This window comes from Bubalus bubalis, chromosome 2, assembly GCF_019923935.1.
Source record: "Bubalus bubalis isolate 160015118507 breed Murrah chromosome 2, NDDB_SH_1, whole genome shotgun sequence".
Classification (NCBI taxonomy): domain Eukaryota; kingdom Metazoa; phylum Chordata; class Mammalia; order Artiodactyla; family Bovidae; genus Bubalus; species Bubalus bubalis.
This window is the reverse complement of record NC_059158.1, coordinates 180772677-180790413: the sequence shown is the minus strand read 5'-3', so window position 1 is coordinate 180790413 and position 17737 is coordinate 180772677. Positions and strand designations below refer to the sequence as shown.

The following is a 17737-nucleotide window of genomic DNA, read 5'->3' as shown; positions in this document are numbered from 1 at the left end:
GAGACGAGGCCCCCATAAATTTTGACCTCAAGGAGTTGGAGGAAATTAGAGGGAAATGAAATATTCAAACTAAAAAAACTCAAGAGAGAAAGTGACCAGGGTCACAGTTGAGGGCAGAAAAAGGCAGGAAGGATCATTCAAGCTTGAGGTGTGGTCTAAGAGAATCAGAAGAGCTTTAGGGAGGAAGAAACAACAACAAAAAAAATAATTAAAAAAATAAAAAAGTAAGCACCTCTCTGTATCTGTCCCTTTATTGTTCTAATTCTTATTCCTATTCATCCATCGTTCTTCTAGGCAGACAGTCTCTCTGTCTGCCTTCCCAGATTTCTTTTCCTTTCCATCCACCTATCCATCTTTCGTGACTATGCTTCTTTTCCTTCCCACCCACACATCCTTCTCAGCCGTCCTTCCTTCTTCCTAATTTTCCTACCTTGCTTTCTTTCCAGCTGACATTTCTTCCTTCCTATCCATCCTGTCTTCCTAATCATTTATACTTTCTTTCTTCCTTTCATCTAGCCAGTCAGCCTTCTTTGCTATCCCCCCTCCTTCCTATCCATCTATTTTTTCTTTCCATGTATCTTTTCTTCTTGCTTTTCCTTTCTCCTTTGCCTCTCCTTCCCTCTCCCCCTTCCCTCCCTTGCCAGGCACCCAGCCTTCCTTCTATGCTCTCTAGCCACTGACCCAGCCATCTGAGTTTCGTTCGTATCCTGTTACTTCTCCACCCATACTAGCTCCTTCACTGTAAGCATCTCTCCATCCTTCTAACCTCTTCCTTTCCACGCATCCATCGCTTCCTCCCTATCGTTTCCACACTTCCTTTCTTCTCATCCATCCATCCATCCTTTTGTCCATTTGTCCAGCCGCCCTGCCAGCTTCCTCCCATCCCAATCACCGCTTCTTCCTTCTCTGTCATTATTTCCTGCCATCCTTCATTCAATCCTTTCCTCCCCTCCCTTCAAGCCCTATTTTGTCCTCAAACATTTTGAGAAGCCTGAGTGATAAATTACAGATTGTAGTTCCATGAAGCTATTGTGTGAGTATTTATACTCCCTTTCTTACTCTCAACCCAATCCAGCATCTGGTCCAAGATCAGAAAGAGCCATTTCACATCACATCTCTATCACTTACTAGCCAGTAAGTTTCTTAACTTTTTTGAGTTTTAATTGTTTAATTTTTTTAAAACATGGGTGGATTAAAATGAACCTCACAGGCCTATTGTGAGGATCAGAAATAAAATACACTGGAGAAAACACTGCCCTCTTCACTCAATGTTAACAGTGGTGGTTCCTGAAGGTTATAAGCCTGGGGAATGTTTTCCTCCCTATTCTTATCTCTCTCTCCCCTGAAATTTCTGTGGTGTACACAAGTTATTTTTACAACTAAAATTTTTTAAAAATTGTTTCTGAAAAAGAGAGACTGAACATTAACAAAAATAGGAATACATAAAATGCCTTGTGTAGTTCATAACCAAGGCTGTACACAGTAGAAGATCATGAACCTCATTAGTTGGAGGTAGAAGCGGAACTGGGTTTCCCTGGTGGCTCAGATGGTAAAGAATCTGCCTGCAATGCAGGAGATCTGGGTTTGATCCCTGGGTTGGGAAGATCCCCTGAAAAAGGGATAGGCTACCCACTCCAGGATTCTTGCCTGGAGAATTCCATGCTCAGAGGAACCTGGTGGGCTACAGTCCATTCAGTCACAAAGAGTCAGACACCACTGAGCGACTCTCTCTCTCACACACACACAGACTGAACTGCTGGGGCTGGCGAACTCTGATGCCTGATTGCAAAGTCAGACTACTTGGACTACAGGCTGGGGCCCATGGTGGATGGCTCCAGAGCTGTCCACCGCTTTGGGGAAGTGGAGGGCAGATGGCTAGGACAGACAGCAGTGCCACTGAGCTGAGCTCCTGGGCAGACAGCCTCCCTCTCACAGGTCCCTTCCCTACCTTCAAAGAAGTAATCCATGAACTTGGACTCTACCCAGGGGGACCTGGCGCTGGGTGAAACTGCTTGCACACGCCCCTTGAACTTGTTGCACAGGTCTTGCTTCTCCAGGCACATCAGAGAACACACCAGCTCTTTGGTTCCTGCACACTTTTTCACTCTCCGCCACCGTCTGGGGGGTGCAAAGCTGAGGGAGGAGACAGAAGAGTGTGGGTCATGGATTCGGCTTCTTGGGGTGAGGAAAGTTGGAGAATACATGATTACTTGCCCCTCCATCCCACCTGATTATCCATCCATCTATCTGTCCGGCCAGCCAGCCATCGGCTGAGAAAGAAGAAGGACCATCCTGTTAGGAGCTTGGGCTCAAGAATGACAGATGAGGGTGGAACCCGGGCTCTGCCCGTCACTAGCTCTGGGACCTTAACGCCCCTAAGGCTGAGTCTCCTCATTTGTGGTGTCTCCCTCGAAGGGTCGTTCTGCTAGTAACCATTCTCCACCACGTTTATTCATTCAGGCCATTACAGGCCCCCTGCTGTGTGTTCCACTCAGTGCTGGGTGCTACGTGGATGTCAGAGGGGACACCCAAGTCCATGACTCCAACTTCCTGAGAACACTGAGGTGCAAAGGAGGGACCCGCTTGCTGGGCATTGTTCTTGGGGAATCTGCAATTCATGGCAGACAGGTCTCGCCCTCAGGAACTGATGCTCTGGAGGGAGGGGCTTTCCCACCATCGGCACATCGACAAGATAAATCCAGGAGCTGGTAAGTGCAGTGATAACAGGGGAAGGTGGGGTGACTACTTTCTGAAGGCAGCTCAGGAAAGGCCAGGAAGACAGTGCTGAAGCTGAGGCTGGGATGCTGAGAAGGGAGCCAGGAGAAGGGGTGGGGGGAAGGAAATCACAAAAGCAAAAGCCTTGCGATGGGAAGGGACTTGATTAGTCCAGGAAAAAAGCAAGACCAGGGTGGCCAAAGCCCAGCGGACAAGGAACAGAGAGGGTGGGCAGACAGGAGATGAGGAGGGAGGTGGATGGGCAGAGCAGGCGGAGTCTCACCGTCTTGGTTTGGAGTTTGGATTTTATTCCGTATGTCATAGGAAACCGCCGGAAGGTTCTGAACAGGGGAACTGAGGTTATCCAGTTTATGTTTTTAAAATATCACTGTGATAAGCCAGTGTTTAAACTGAGTTTAGGCCCCTAGTCTGGCATTTTGTTGCGGCAGCCCTGGCAGACTAAGACTTCAGCTTTCTTTTCTTTCGGTGTCCTAAGAAATGTGAGCCTGACTTGAGGCCACGAAGATCCTCTCCTGTGCTTACTCATGTGAGTCTTATAACTTGAGCATTTACATTCCAGTTCTCTTTGATTTTTAAAAGTTTCTCTCTTTTCACCTTCTGTTTCTTTTAAGGCATTACCTGCTGTTTTGATTTGCTCTTATATTTCTTCTAATTTATTCTTCATTTATGAAATATGGTGGTGGTAGTTGTCATCTGCAGCAACATGGATGGGCCTAGAGATTGTCATACTAAGTGAATTAAGCCAGACAGAGAAAGACAAATATCATATGAAGTCACTTATATGTGTAATCTTAAATGATACAAATACACTGATTTCTCACGGTTCTGGAGACGAGAAATCCAAGATCAAGGTGTCAGCAGATTTGCTGTCTTCTGAGGCCTCTCTCAGGAGATGGTCACCTTCCTTCTCCCCGTGTACTCACCTGGCCTTTTCTCTGTGTGAGAGCAGCCTTGGTGTCCCTTCCTCTTCTCATAAAGGTGCTAATCCTATTGGCTAAGAGCCTCACCCTTAGGACCGCATTTAATCTTAACTGCCTCTTACATCCTAAATGCGGTATACTTGTGACTCTGTCTCCAAATACAGTCCCAAGGGTGTTAGAGCTTTAACACATGAGTGACTAAGGGGTGGAACACAATTCATTCAGTCTGTAACAGGGAATTATGAATTAAGCTGCTATGAGAGTTCACATACAAGTCTTCATATGGACATATGTTTTCACATCTCTTGGATATAGATCTAGGAGTGAAATCTGGGAAACGTGAAATCTGGGATTGGTTGTGGATCAGTATCCACAAGGGATTGGTTCTAGTGCCCCCTCACTGATACAGAAATCTGCAGTTAAGTTTCCTTACATAAGGGGCTTTGTATCTGCATACAACACATGTACATTCTCTCATATACTTTAAATCATCTCTAGATCACTTATGATATTAAACATAAATGCAAACACTATGTAAATAATTGTAAATATGATGCAAATGCTACATAAATATTTGCTACTGTGTGGAAAATTCAAGTTTGTCTTTTGGAGCTGTCTGAATTTTTTTTTTTTTTAATATTTTTGTTCCATGGTTGGTTGAACCTGTGGCTGCAAAACCTCCAAATATTCTTGCACTCCAAATAGTGCAAAGCCACTAACTCATTTTTAGTTATTCCCCACTCCAGTATTCTTGCCTGGGAAATCTCAGGGACAGAGGAGCCAGTGGGCTACAATCCCTAGGGTTGTGAAGAGTCGACACAACTTAGCAACAGAACAACAAAATGCCCTCCACGCGCTTGTCCACATTTAGTACTGTCACATCTTTTAATTTTAACCATTCTAGTGGCGTGTGTATTTCCTTGTAGCTTTAATTTGCATTTCCCTAAAGACTAATGATGTTGAACATCTCTTCATATGCTTTTTGGCCATTTACATATCTTCTTTTGTTAAGTGACCATTCAAATATTTTGGGGTGATTCATCTTCTTATTTTTGAGATGTAGGAGTTCTTTGTCTATTTTGGATATAAGTTCTTTGTCAGTGTATGTATTGTGAATATAACTTCTCAATGACTGACTTTTTCATTTTCTTTGGGGTTTTATTTTATTTTTTTAAAGAACAAAAGTTTTAAATTTACTGAAATCCAGTTTATCAGTATCATTGGCTAAATTGTACGACACCCCCCCCCCCCACCCCGTCCCAGTTCATATGTTGAAGCCCTAACACCCCAGTGTGACTGTATTTGGAGGCGGGGCCTTTAAAGAGGTAATTAAGATTAAACACCGGAGAAGGTGATGGCACCCCACTCCAGTACTTTTGCCTAGAAAATCCCATGGACGGAGGAGCCTGGTAGGCCGCAGTCCATGGGGTTGCTAGAGTCGGACACGACTGAGCGACTTGACTTTCACTTTTCCCTTTCATGCATTGGAGAAGGAAATGGCAACCCACTCCAGTGTTCTTGCCTAGAGAATCCCAGGGACGGGGGAGCCTGGTGGGCTGCCGTCTATGGGGTCGCACAGAGTCGGACATGACTGAAGCAACGCAGCAGCAGCAGCAGCAGCAAGATTAAACACAGTCCTAAGGGTGAGGCCCTAAGCCAGTAAGACTAGCACCTTTAGGAGAAGAGGAAGGGACACCATGGCTGCTCTCACATGGAAAAAAGGCCAGATGAGGACACAGAGAGAAGGGAGGTGACCATCTTCTGAGAAAGGCCTCAGGGGTGCTAATGTAACAAATACCTAAAAATGAGTTAGTGGCTTTGCAGTTGGGTTATGGGTAGAAGCTGCAAGGGTTTTGAAGTTCATGTGAGCAAAAGCCTAAATTGCCTTGAAAAGACTATTGGTAAGAATATAGATCCCCTTCATGGATTACAGCCTTGTCGTGGTGAAGGGGCTTATGTAACTCAACGAAGCTATGAGCCATGCCATGCAGGGTCACCTAAGATGGATGAATCATGGTTAAGAGCTATAACATGTGATTCTGGGAGTGATCAGATGGAAAGGAGGAATATCTTATTGGAAACTGGAAGAAAATCGGTCCTTGTTATAGAGTGGCAATGAGTGTGGCTGAATTACATCCTAGTGTTTTTATGGAAAATCAGAAGTGGAAAGTGATAAACTTGGTTACTTAGCTGTAGAGATTTATAAGTAATGTGCTGCAGATGTAACCTGATTTCTTCTTACTGCTTACAGTAAAATGAGAGAGGAGAGAGAGAGAGAGAGACAGATAGAAGGAATTGCTAAGCCGAAAGGAACCAGAACTTGAAGATTAGGAAAATTCTCAGCCTATGGATATTGCAAAAAAATAAGAAAGCATGTTCTGGAGAGAACACCAAAGTTGTGGCTGGAAAATCATTTGATAAAGAGATCATGAGTGTGACTCGCGGATTTAATCAGCCATCTCAGTAGAAGCCAGAAATAGAGATGGGATTTTTTATACATATCACCCAGTTCTGTTCACTGAAAAGATCTCTAAGCAATAGGGCAGTAGTGATCAGACAGCTACGCAGTGTTCTTTAAAACCATTTTTTACCAAATGGAGACATGGTTGATTTCAGGTTTTAAGTCAGGAATTGTGCAAAGGAGTCTGGAACATCTGTTTGCAGCAAAGGACAATAAAGATATCAAGACTTACTAGGGTCAAGTTCAAAGGACTCAGGAGCCAACCTGAAGAGACTTTCGTTGGCCAAAGATGAGACAATTCAAGCTTCAATGAGTAGAATCAATTGCAATGAACTAAACCATTAGATATGTTTAACTACTTGAGTTGGTGATAATAAAAAAAAAACAAGGCAATCACCTTTGGGACATGATAGGGAACCAATTCATTATCTTCCAAACTGGTAAAGAAAAAAATTTCAAGAATTTATTCTGTCTTGCCTGTATGAACAGTACCACTGAATATCAAATACTACCTGAAAGGAAGCATCTCTTTGTAAAATAATTCTAGCTAATAAATGAAAAAATAGTACCATGAGAACATCACAGTTTTGGAATCCGCGCAGGTGTTTCAAAAGTGTAAAAGGACAGGAAAATATCATAAAGGTCTGAGGTTAGGCTTTCAATTCTTTAATCACTTTATCCCACCTCCACCATGCCTAGCTGTGTGGTTTTGAGCAAAACACCCCCCTAGTGCTTCAATTCCCTCCCCGGTAGAGCAGAGTCCCTGAATCCTTCCTCGCAGCGCAGTGTGAGAATAAATATGTTTCCTGTACGGACACGTGCAGACACACAGCCAACACGCAGAACACGCTGGGTATTTTCTGCCTCCTGATACAGTTCTGCGTCATTCTCTCTTTTTCTTTTCTTTCTTTCTTTTGGCCGCACTGGGTTTTCGTTGCTGCGTGTGGACTTCCTCCAGTTGTGATGAGCTGGGGCTACTTCTCAGTTTTGGTGGTTTCCTACGTTGTGAAGCATGGGCTCTAGGGTGCACAGGCTCAGTAGTTGTGGCCCACGGGCTTAGCTGCCCTGCAGTATGTGGGATCTTCCCGGACCAGGGATCGAACCTATGTTCCCTGCATTGGCGGGCGGATTCTTAACCACTGGACCACCAGGGCAGTTCCCATCCTTTTTTGGAAAGCTCTCTACAGTCTGTCCTTTCCCAAGCCGGCCCCCACCATTCACATCTGGAGGCTACAGATGGAGGCACCGTGATAGAACAGGAAGAGCACAAGCTTTGGGGTCGGACAAATGTGGGGTTTTCTTCTGCTTCCATCACTGACTTCCTTACTCAAGTCACGGCCTGAGTTATTCCTCACCTCTAACGCAGGGTAAATACAGGGGGGCAGAAGGGAGGTACTCAAGCTAGGCTCTTTGCACTCAGCCTGGCACAGGAAGAGTCCTGAGTATATGGCAGTTCTTCTCCTTCCTGCCTTCTCCTTCCCACCAATTCTAGATTAATGCTGCTGAGTAGCTGCTTTTATTAGCTTACTCTCTAATGAAAGATCTTCAGATGACTTCCACCTATGTGCAAAGATGACAAATCTGCTTTGACTTTTAGACTTTTAGACTCCTCTGCATCAGCGATGGATGCCTGGGCTGCCAACATGAGGAGGACCCCAAGGCTCTGTGCAGGCTCCGTGGGGAAAAGGGTGGTCATTTCACCATGCCTAACACAGCTCTGCAAGAGATATCTCTGCCTCCTTTACCTGCTATAGTGTCAAGCACTTTACCCAGGCCCTCAAGAATTCCATTGTTGGGCCCTCACAGCTCCATCCATGCCCTGCTCTGACTTTTCTCAAAGATGCTGCCTTGCTCCTGGCAGGCCCATCACTTGGGCACTGTTCTCCATTCAACATCACCCCCACCTCCAGAACTTTCATGATACCCTCTCCCAATACCTGCCTCATGCTGTCACCTGTGGGACTCAGAGAATCAGTGGGTACTGTCCACACTGAAGGCAGCTATTTATTGCTGAGAAGCCCCTCCGGCCCCTGCCCACCTCTTCAGGCCCACCCTCCACCCCACCAGCCCAGAGGCACCCCTCCACCTTTGATAGGCCACAAAATAGGTCACGTTCTGGGGGTTTCCAGGCCCCGGGAGCCACGTCAGGTACACACTGAAGTCCCGGGAGAGCAGTGTCACATTCTGGGGAGGGGCCAGGAGGGGCCGCCCTGTGGAGAAGAAAGAGGTCATGAAGCCTGGAGCCATTCTGAGCTGAAGAGTGGCATGGCAGGCAATCGGGTGCTTGCTCAGTTTAAGAACCAGGCATTATCTGGGGTGGCTGAAGCAGACGGGATGTGATGTAGGCTGGGGACCCAGGGGGCATGATTCCAGTTATAACTGTGTGACCTACAGCCCCTTCCCCTCCTTAGACCTCAGCAGCCCATCTGTGCCAGGTTGCAAAGCCCACCCTGGCACTTGAGGGTTCCAGCAAAACAGCACAGAGCAGGACCATCTGATAGATCCCTGGACTTCAGGAGGGAATGGCCCTGAGGGTCTCATGGAATGGAGGCTCTGTCCTGTCCTCAGCCATGTCCCCAGCGTGTGCCTGCAAAGGTCCCTATGCACATAGTAGGTGCACAGTGAAAATCTGTTGAGTGAATGAATGAATACTGTGATGACTTGGATTATCCCTAAGGCCGCCTAACTGCTGTCCCTGCTTCCAGCCTTGTCCCCTCAATCCATATGGCATATGGCAGCAAGGGTTAAAATGAAAGTCAGATCATGTCACCCTTTTGCTTTAAAGCCTCAGTGGCTTCTGTTTCACTCGAGGTAAAACCAAAGTCTTTGCCGTCACCCACAGGACCCTACCCAGTCCGACCCAGGACGCCCCAGGACTCTGTCCCCTCCAGCCACACTGGCCCCTTCCTGTTCCTAGAGCGTGATGGGCCTGCACTCACCTCCAGGCCTTTTCACAAGCTGTTCCTTCTGCCTAGACTGTTCTCCCCCTGATTATTCCATCTGGCTCACTTCTTTGCTTCCTTCACATCTCTACTCAGATGTCACTGTCCCAGTGGCTCTTTCCCTGATTGCCTCTAACTTGCCCCTAACTTCCCTCCTTGGCACTTCTTCCTTCTCACTGCTCATCTTCTGAAATATGCATCTGCTTACACAGCTGCCCAGTTCCTGCCCTTCCCTTGCTCTCAGAATAAAGTCCATGTTCCTTATCAGGGTGCGTGAAGCCCTGCCCAGGTTGGCCTGGCCATCTCGTTGACATCTTCCTGACAGCTCACCAACACACCTCACCAGGCTGCAACCAATCTTCCTTCCTGCCCTTCTCAAACCACTCCATTCCTCTGTGTGTCCTTGAACCCAAGCATCCTTGACAGCGTGATATTCGCCATCTAATCTTTTCAACACTTGATTCAAGTGTCACTTCCTCCGGGCAGTCTTCCTGACATCTTTCAGAAGTGGTGGCGACGCTGCTGCTGCTAGGGACAGCAGCTAATGTGTACCGTGTCCTAACTGTGTGCCAGGCACGACGAAAACTATCTTATCTGCACTTTCTCCTTCAATCCGCCCCACATCTCCAGGAGGCAGGTACTAATTGTGAGCATCACATTACAGATGAGGAAACTGAGGCCCCCTCAGCTAATAAGTTGCAGAAATGGAATTCAAATCCATCCAGGCCTAGTCAATCCCAAAGTCTGAGCTCTTTTTTTTTTTAATTTATTTTTATTTTTGGCTGAGGTCTTCATTGCTCTGGGAGGGCTTTCTGTAGTTGTGGGGGCTGGGCTCTTTGCTGTGGTGAGCAGGCTTCTCATTGCCTTGGCTTCTCTTGTTGCGGCAAACTGGCTCTAGGGCACGAAGGCTTCTGGCCTAGTTGCTCCGAAGCATGTGGAACCTTCCCCAACCAGAGATTGAACCCATGTGCCCTGCACTGGCAGGTGGATTGTTAACCACTGGACCACCAGGGAAATCCCCAAAGTCTGAGCTCTTGATCACACTTCCTCCCCTAGGTTCTCATGGGGCCTGTTGTTCTTCAGCCACGAAGTCATGTTCAGCTCTTTGCAATTCCATGGATTGCAGCATGCCCAGCTTCCCTGTCATATCTCCCGAGGTTTGCACAAACTCATGTCCACTGAGTCAGTGATGCCATCCAATCTCATCCTCTGTTGTTTTTTTTTCCCTACCACCCTCAGTTTTTCCCAGCATCAGGGTCTTATCTGAAAAATGAGTCAGTTCTTCGCATCAGGTGGCTAAGGTATTGGAGCTTCAGCTTCAGCATCAGTCCCTCCAGTGAATATTCAGGGTTGATTTCCTTTAGGATTGACTGGTTTGATCTCCTTGCTGTCTAAGGGAGTCTCAACAGTCCTCCAGCACCACAATTCAAAAACATCAATTCTTTGGCGCTCAGCCTTCTTTATGTGAGCTCAACTCTCATATCTGTACATAACTACTGGGAAAACCATAGCTTTGACTAGACGGACCTTTGTTGGCAAAGTGATGTCTCTGCTTTTTAATATGCTGTCTAGGTTTTTCAGAGCTTTTCTTCTAAGAGGTAAGCGTCTATTAATTTTGTGGCTGCAGTCACCATCTGCAGTGATTTTGGAGCCCAAGAAAATAAAATCTGCCACTGTTTCCACTGTTTTCATCGACGTTCAGCATTATTCTTCCAACATCTGTGGCTCATTACTGGTCAAGAACATCTCTCGATCGCTGCATGCCAGAGGTTTCACAGAGGGCCTGCCGTTTAGGTGCTCATGGGCCCATGGAGAATTCAGTGACCCAAAGGGTCACATGCGCCGTGATAGAAATCCACACAGTTTACAGAAGGGCAGCAGGGAGGGAGGGACCCATTCTGCTGATGGCCCTCGGTTCAGCTCCATGCCCCCGCCCTTTTGGGTTCCTGCTCTCACCCCAACCTGCGTCCTCTCATTGGAACTGTATCACCAGGATGCTGATGCAGACAGTGCTCCCAGTTTCTGGACTTTCCAGCAGGTGGCCCACAGGAGGCCAAAATCTGTCTACAAGTGGCTTATTTGAGAACAGGCCTCACGTCTGAGCTTGGCCACAGTGGAGAAATAGCAGCCAGTAGTTGCCCTCGAGTGGCTCCATCGCTCCATGGTGTCTGACTCTTTGTGACCCCGGACTGTAGCCTGCCAGACTCCTCTGTCCATGGATTTCCCAGGCAAGAATACGGAGGTGGGTTGCCATTTCCTTCTCTGGGGGATCTTCCCGACCCAGGGATCAAACCTGTGTCTCCTGCACTGGAAGGCAGATTCTTTACCACTGAGCCCCTGGCAATCCCAGTTGCCCTCTACTGAGCCTTCAAAGGGTGCCAGGCACAAGGGTGGAGTTCAGTCAAATCCCCATTCAATCAAAACCTCATTCAATGAAAACCTCATTCAGTCCTCAGGACAAACTATTCTGTGGTGTAAGCGTCATTCCCCTTCCATAGAGACAGAAGAGGCTATACACCCATTGAGACAGAAGGGGCTACACACCCATTACACGGTAATAATTTAAGAGCTAGAAGGGCCCTTGGATATAATCTAATATTAATGTTAAAAGCCAACATTTGTCTGAGCAACTTCCTTGTGCTGGGCACCACATTATTCTAGTTAAGCGTCACGACCCAATTGCCTGAGACTACACACCCATTATGTGTAGGAGCCAGGATTCGAACCTGGATTCAGCTTTGCTTCACCCTAAACCTTCACACCACAGCTTGTGTTCTGTACATTAAATATTCATTGAGTGTAAGGAGAGCTAGGGCTAGACAGCAGAACTATTGAGTTTGGTGGTGAAAAGGGGAGTACAGAGGACCCCCTCCGCTCCCACCACGTAGGTACCCTATTCCTCATCAGCTGCCGTAACACTGCTGTGAAGAAACCAGGAGCTGGGGCGTCCCTGAACTGACCCGGGTAGAAAGACCAGCCGCCTGCCCCACAGCCAAAGCTGGCCATGCCCACTTCAGCCTCAGGCTTCTCTGTTCTGTGTGTCTCACCAATGCCTCCCTTCTGGGGTAATTCCCTTAATTGCTCTGAGCCTCAGTTTCCCCATCTGAAAAGGGAGAAAATACTACCTACATTGTAGGACAGTTGGGTTGTGACACTTAAGTAGAATAATGTGGTGCCCAGCACAAAGAAGATGCTCAGACAAATGTTGGCTTTTAACATTAATGTTAGATGATGTCCAAGGGCCCTTCTAAGCTCTTAAACTATTAGTCTAAGATCAGGGCGATATCCTGGGGCCAATCTGGGGTCCTTCTCCCTGGATTGGCTGGGGTTTGGTGGTTGGATCCCAACCACCCAAGGTACTTTGTACCCTGTCACCTTATTTACTAGCAAGGGTGCAGGAAAAAAAAGGTGACTTGTTAAAACGGTAGCACAGCTTAGACTAAGCGGGTGGTCCTTCCCCTCAGGCTTGGGTGGAACTTTTGACACCCTGAGTTGGGAGGAAGGGGAGGGGAGGGAACCCCCCCAACCCCTCCACAGCCCCCACCACCCCCCCCACCACCCCCGACGCCTGTCCCCCCGCCAGCGAGGGCAGGGCCCTTCTGCTTGGTTTCCTGTCCAATGAGGGTCAAGTGTGGTGGTATTCACGCAGGGGACAGGGCTTTTAGGAAACCTTAAAAAGCGCTTTATAAACAAATGCGGCTGACTTTTGAACTGTATCTGTTTTTCTCTGTTCACCTGGGGCTGCACTGGCACTAGGAAACTGGATCAAGTCCTTCCCGTAAAGGAATTTCAGACTCGAGTTCAGTCCCCGGTTAGAAGAAAACTGGTGGTGGCGGGTTGGGGGAGGCGGGGAGAATAGGCTCTGCCGATTCGCACGACCAGGGTTACCCCGCACAGACCTCTGCCCGGCCACTCCCTCCCTGGGTCGGTCTGAAGGTGGGTGCAGACCGGATGGAGCGCTCCCGCGGCCCCGCGCCTGCCCGGCGGCCCCCCGCCCTTACCTGGAGCGGACTGCAGCAGACACAGGAGCAGGGGGGCCCAGCGTCGGGCCCCCGTCATGCCGGTCCTCCCGCGGCCCCGGGTGGGACCGGGTAGGCCTCCCACTCCTCTGGCCTCCTGGTTCACACCCGGCAGGTGATGCGACCGGCAGCCAATAGGAGGCCGAGCCGCGGGCCCGCCCCTCCGGGGGCGGAGCCTGGGAGGCTCTAGGGGCTTCCCCTGGGGCCGCCCCGCTCAAACCCTCCAGGAGCTCCTCAAAGCCTCTACCCGATCCGGGAGAGGGGTTGGAGTTGGGAGGGGCTATCAGTAAATCCGCCTATGGAGGGTCGGGAGAAGAGGAAAACTGTTCATAGTTAATAACCACAGGAATTTCAACACGGGACTTGAAACAGGACGAACTAGTTCAGGGCCAGTTTAAGAACGTAGCCTCAGACACCACTGGCTGTATCCGGACGCGTACCAAGTGTCAGGTTCCAGGTCAAGCACTTTGGCCGGTTATTTACTTTAATTCCAGCGACAATCGGGGGTGGGGGGGGGGCGGGGTCTGTTCTGTTATTCTCTACATCCTTCACGCGGGAGTGACAGCTTCCAGAGCTTCCTGGGCATGTTCCCGGGAACACTGGTCCCTCTGATGCCAAAGCCTGTGGCGTGGTACCTGTCACTGGAACAGTAATCGCTTCAAGACAATGGAACAAGCCTCACCACAGAAGAGTCTACAGTCATTAAAAAAGATGTTGCCAAGACATACGTAGTCACTCGGCGATGTTTACTCAGTAGCAGAAAAGCAAGTACCAAAATATGAGTGCTTTAAAAAACTGTGTGCCTGTAAGCATTTGTGGGCTTCCCAGGTGGCACGAGTGGTAAAGTATCTGCCTGCCCACGCAGGAGATGCACGAGACTCAGGTTCAACCCGTGGATCGGGAGGTTCCCCTAGAGTAGGAAATAATGGCCCGCTCTGGTATTATTGCCTGGAAAATTCCATGGACAGAGGACCCTAGCGGGCTACAGTCCATGAGTTTGCAAACAGTCGGATATGACTGAGCAGGAATACACACATAGGCATAGAGAGATTTGGAAGGGTATAACACCAATATGTTCCAGTAGTCATGTATAGATGTGAGAGTTGGACTATAAAGAAAGCTGAGCACCGAAGAATTGATGCTTTTGAACTGTGGTGTTGGAGAAGACTCTTGAGAGTCCCTTGGACTGCAAGGAGATCCAACCAGTCCATGCTAAAGGAGGTCAGTCCTGGGTGTTCTTTGGAAGGAATGATGCTAAAACTGAAACTCCAGTACTTTGGCCACCTCGTTGGAAAAGACCCTGATGCTGGGAAAGATTGAAGGCAGGAGAAGGGGATGACAGAGGATGAGATGGTTGGATGGCATCACTGACTCAATGGACATGAGTTTGACCAAGCTCTGGGAGATGGTGAAGGACAGGGAAGCCTGGTGTGCTGCAGTCCATGGGGTCGCAAAGAGTTGGACAGGACTGAGCAACTGAACTGAACTGTACTGAGCACCAATATGTTAGCCTTTGTTATCTCTCAATGGTGAGGATTTTTTTTTTAAGTTTTCTTCTTTCTGTTTATGTCTAACTTCTAGAGTTAAGTAATTAAATTAATCCAAAACAAATTTCTAATTAATATATATTGCTTTTCCAACAAGAAAAGTCACTTGTATTCTAAAGAAAAACCATACCTCTCCTTTATGAACTCTGTTGTTTTCTGTTCTTCCATAAATAAAGGAGGTTTTGTTTCCTCTTTACAGATGAGGAATCTGCCATTCTGAGAACCCCGAGAGCTCACACAGGTGCTGAACTCCGGATTCAGTCCCAGGCCTGTCTGACTCCATGGCTATACTGCTTCTGGGTAACTGCTTTGTTCATTCTCTGGGTCTCAGTAAGGGGCCTGGTAACTGTTGATCAGTTGTGACCAAGCCCATGAACTAGAACCAATGACGTTGCACAGAGAATTCTGGGGCTCATTTGATTGTGTTCCAGCAGTTCTTGGGAGAGAGAATGCATCTTCTGGGGACTTGGTTGCCCTGTATTTGTCCCTGGGTGCAGATGTTCAGACATTTCAGGAGACTTCTGGGATTTGCATCATGCATTGAATTCAATCAGCACTTCTTAACATGGGTTCACAGAAGCCATGTCCAGACCTCAAAGGTGAGCAAGATAGAAGCAGTCTCATCTGGGAGCATACTTAAGTATCTTTGAATTGTCCCTGGAACTGTGGCTTCATCTGACCAATTGCAGTTCTTTCAGACCCAGAACCCCACTGAACTGGAAGCAGTTTAGCAGAGGGCACAGAAGTGTCTTCCTTTGCCACCTGTTCCACATGTGTGGCTCATCTGAATCTGGCACCTGTTATTTTTGACAAAACCTGCCACATGCTTGCTTTCCCTTGTTCTCTTTCTCCCCACCCCATAATTTCAAATTAGGAAGTTGTGTGTCTGAATGCCTTGCTGCAACTGTTCGAAAGGACATTTTGTGACCACAGAGGTCGGGTAAGTTGCATCTCTCAAAATGTTAAAAGACCTCATCTTGAGAAAAAAGAAAGATGAAAGAGAAAATCTCAGCTAGTTACCACGACCTAGCCTCTATGTAGGTCCTCAGGGAGCTGCTTCCGTGTCTTTCCAGTATCTCAAACATTGATTATAAGTCCATTCTGGAGTAAACTTAGTGTGTCTCTATCGAGATCTCTTTACCTAAAACAGCATTCAATAGCATTACTATATTGGAGTCCTTATTATGCAGGAGGCACTTCAGTCTACATGTATTATAGTCTTTAGTACACACAGCAATCCCATGAGGTGGGTGTCAATATCTCTCTTAACTGATGAAACTGAGAGCTCGCACTGCTTGCCCAAGGTCACACAGCGGATTAGTGATGGGGCTGGCATTTGGATCTCAGTCTGACCTGTGGGTTTAAAACTTCTTCTACTCAGCCTCCTGGTGGTTAAGGGCAGACGAAAATAAAATGCCCCGATCTTGGTCACTTCCTGATTTGCAAAGATCATTAGCACTAAACTTACCAGTGCTGGGATACCAGCTTCCTCTTTGGTGAAAGCAGAGGTGCTGGTAAATGTTTAAGGACTGGGTCTCTTGGGGCAGGGGAAAGCCCTGCTTGGTAGCACTTGCCAGTTTCTGTGGTATAAATACCTCCATCATGGTCAATTTCAGTTTGACGTCGCTGAATACAAAGTTGGGAAGAAATGCACACTGTGGGCTCTCCTGAGTCTGTGGTAGCCAGCTTCTACACAACACAGGGTGGGTGGAAGAACAAGAACTGAGCTTCTCCATGTTTTGAACAAACCATATTTCAAGACCTAAGTGGCCCATAGGGATCGTGTTGAAGTCTCTGGTCCAGACTCATGATCCCTTACGTGGCAGTCAAACGCTTTTACAGCAGGAGCTTCCACTGATCTTTTGAACCTCCCTCAGGTTCTCTGTTCTCCACCCACACAGAGAGTCCTCCTGGAGCCTCTCTCTGTCTCTCTCTCTCCTTCCTCCTCTCGCTCTCACTCTCATTCTCACTCTCTCTCATCTTTCAAATACTGTGCCCAGGATTCCCTTCCCCAGCTTATCTCCCCTAGAGTCTTCTAGTCTTCTTTTAGCCAGTTCCTATTCTTGCTTCCTGTCTCAGCTCATGAGTCACTTTCTCAGGGAACTTTCCTTAACCCCTGACTTTGATTTGTTCTGTCCTCAAACGTGTTTCCTTTGGCAGTACTAATCACCATTTCATAGAAATCATTTTTGTACCTTTAATATTTCTCTGCCTGGATATATCCTCACAGCTTAGCACATAGTAGGTATTCAATGATGAGTAACAGGCTTTATTTTTTCTTAACTTTTTATCTTATATTGGAGTATAGCTTATAACAATGTTGTGATCATTTCAGGTGGACAGCAAATGGACTCAGCCATGCATATACGTGTATCCATTTCCCCCCAAATTCCCCTTCCATCCCAGGCTGCCAGATAACATTGAGTGGAGTTCCCTGTTCTATACAGTAGGTCCTTGCTAGTCATCCATTTTAAATAGAGCAGTGTGTTCATGTCTATCTCAAACTTCCTAACTATCCCTTCCCCCCATTTTCCCCCACTCAGCAACCATAAGTTTGTTCACAAACAGACTTTTAATGTCTGGAGTTCAGGCAACACATTTCCAGATGCCTGAGACAACTCAGCCCCACTCCTGGCTCTTAGCTGGCACATGATAGTTACTCTATAAATGTTCATTAAGCTGTACTTGGCATATGACTCATAATTGAAAGACCTCAGTATCTCTTCTGAAAGTATGATTTCACAGTCATGCCTTGCTCCATAGATGGGATTTTATAATCACACCTCTTCTATTGACTCTGACGCTGATTTGCATAAATCCACATTACTGTACAAGGAGTTACACCTTTCTTCTTTCCTTCCTGCTTCCAGGATCCAGCAAGGTTGGATCAGGATCTGTGGACATTGGAAAATGCTGATGAGGAGGAAAAAGCTAAGAGCCAACTGGGCTTAGGTGTTTGGAGAAGAAAGAAGCAAATTTAGGAGCCAGTCGTGGTGACTATGAGATGAGAGAGATGGAGAAAATAGATTTTAAAACTTTTTGTTCTGTGTTGGGACTGGAATATCTTTTGGCATTTTCAAAGAGACTAAAGATATTAAATGTTTGAAACTAT

The 17737-nt window shown here is 47.2% G+C and overlaps 1 protein-coding gene and 1 long non-coding RNA gene across 3 annotated transcripts in view; one reads left to right on the top strand and one right to left on the bottom strand.

The window, feature by feature from the left end:
* The window catches only part of IFNLR1 (interferon lambda receptor 1), a 24036-nt gene extending 10731 nt beyond the window's left edge, over nt 1-13305 (bottom strand). Inside the window, exons 1-3 of one of the 2 annotated variants that reach the window (XM_006077972.4) lie at nt 13061-13305; nt 8204-8327; nt 1949-2133 (exon numbers count right to left, since the gene is read on the bottom strand). In XM_006077972.4, the coding sequence (XP_006078034.3) occupies nt 1949-2133; nt 8204-8327; nt 13061-13118 (367 nt within the window). In that variant the 5' untranslated portion in view covers nt 13119-13305. Of the gene's footprint in view, nt 1-1948; nt 2134-3354; nt 3993-8203; nt 8328-13060 lie in introns of those variants that run through there. The other variant, XM_006077974.4, reaches the window with a different exon arrangement.
* On the top strand, nt 2557-17737 carry LOC123332231. The gene is made up of 3 exons (XR_006549044.2): nt 2557-3262; nt 14825-14925; nt 17496-17737. It is a non-coding gene; the product is annotated as an uncharacterized LOC123332231 (long non-coding RNA).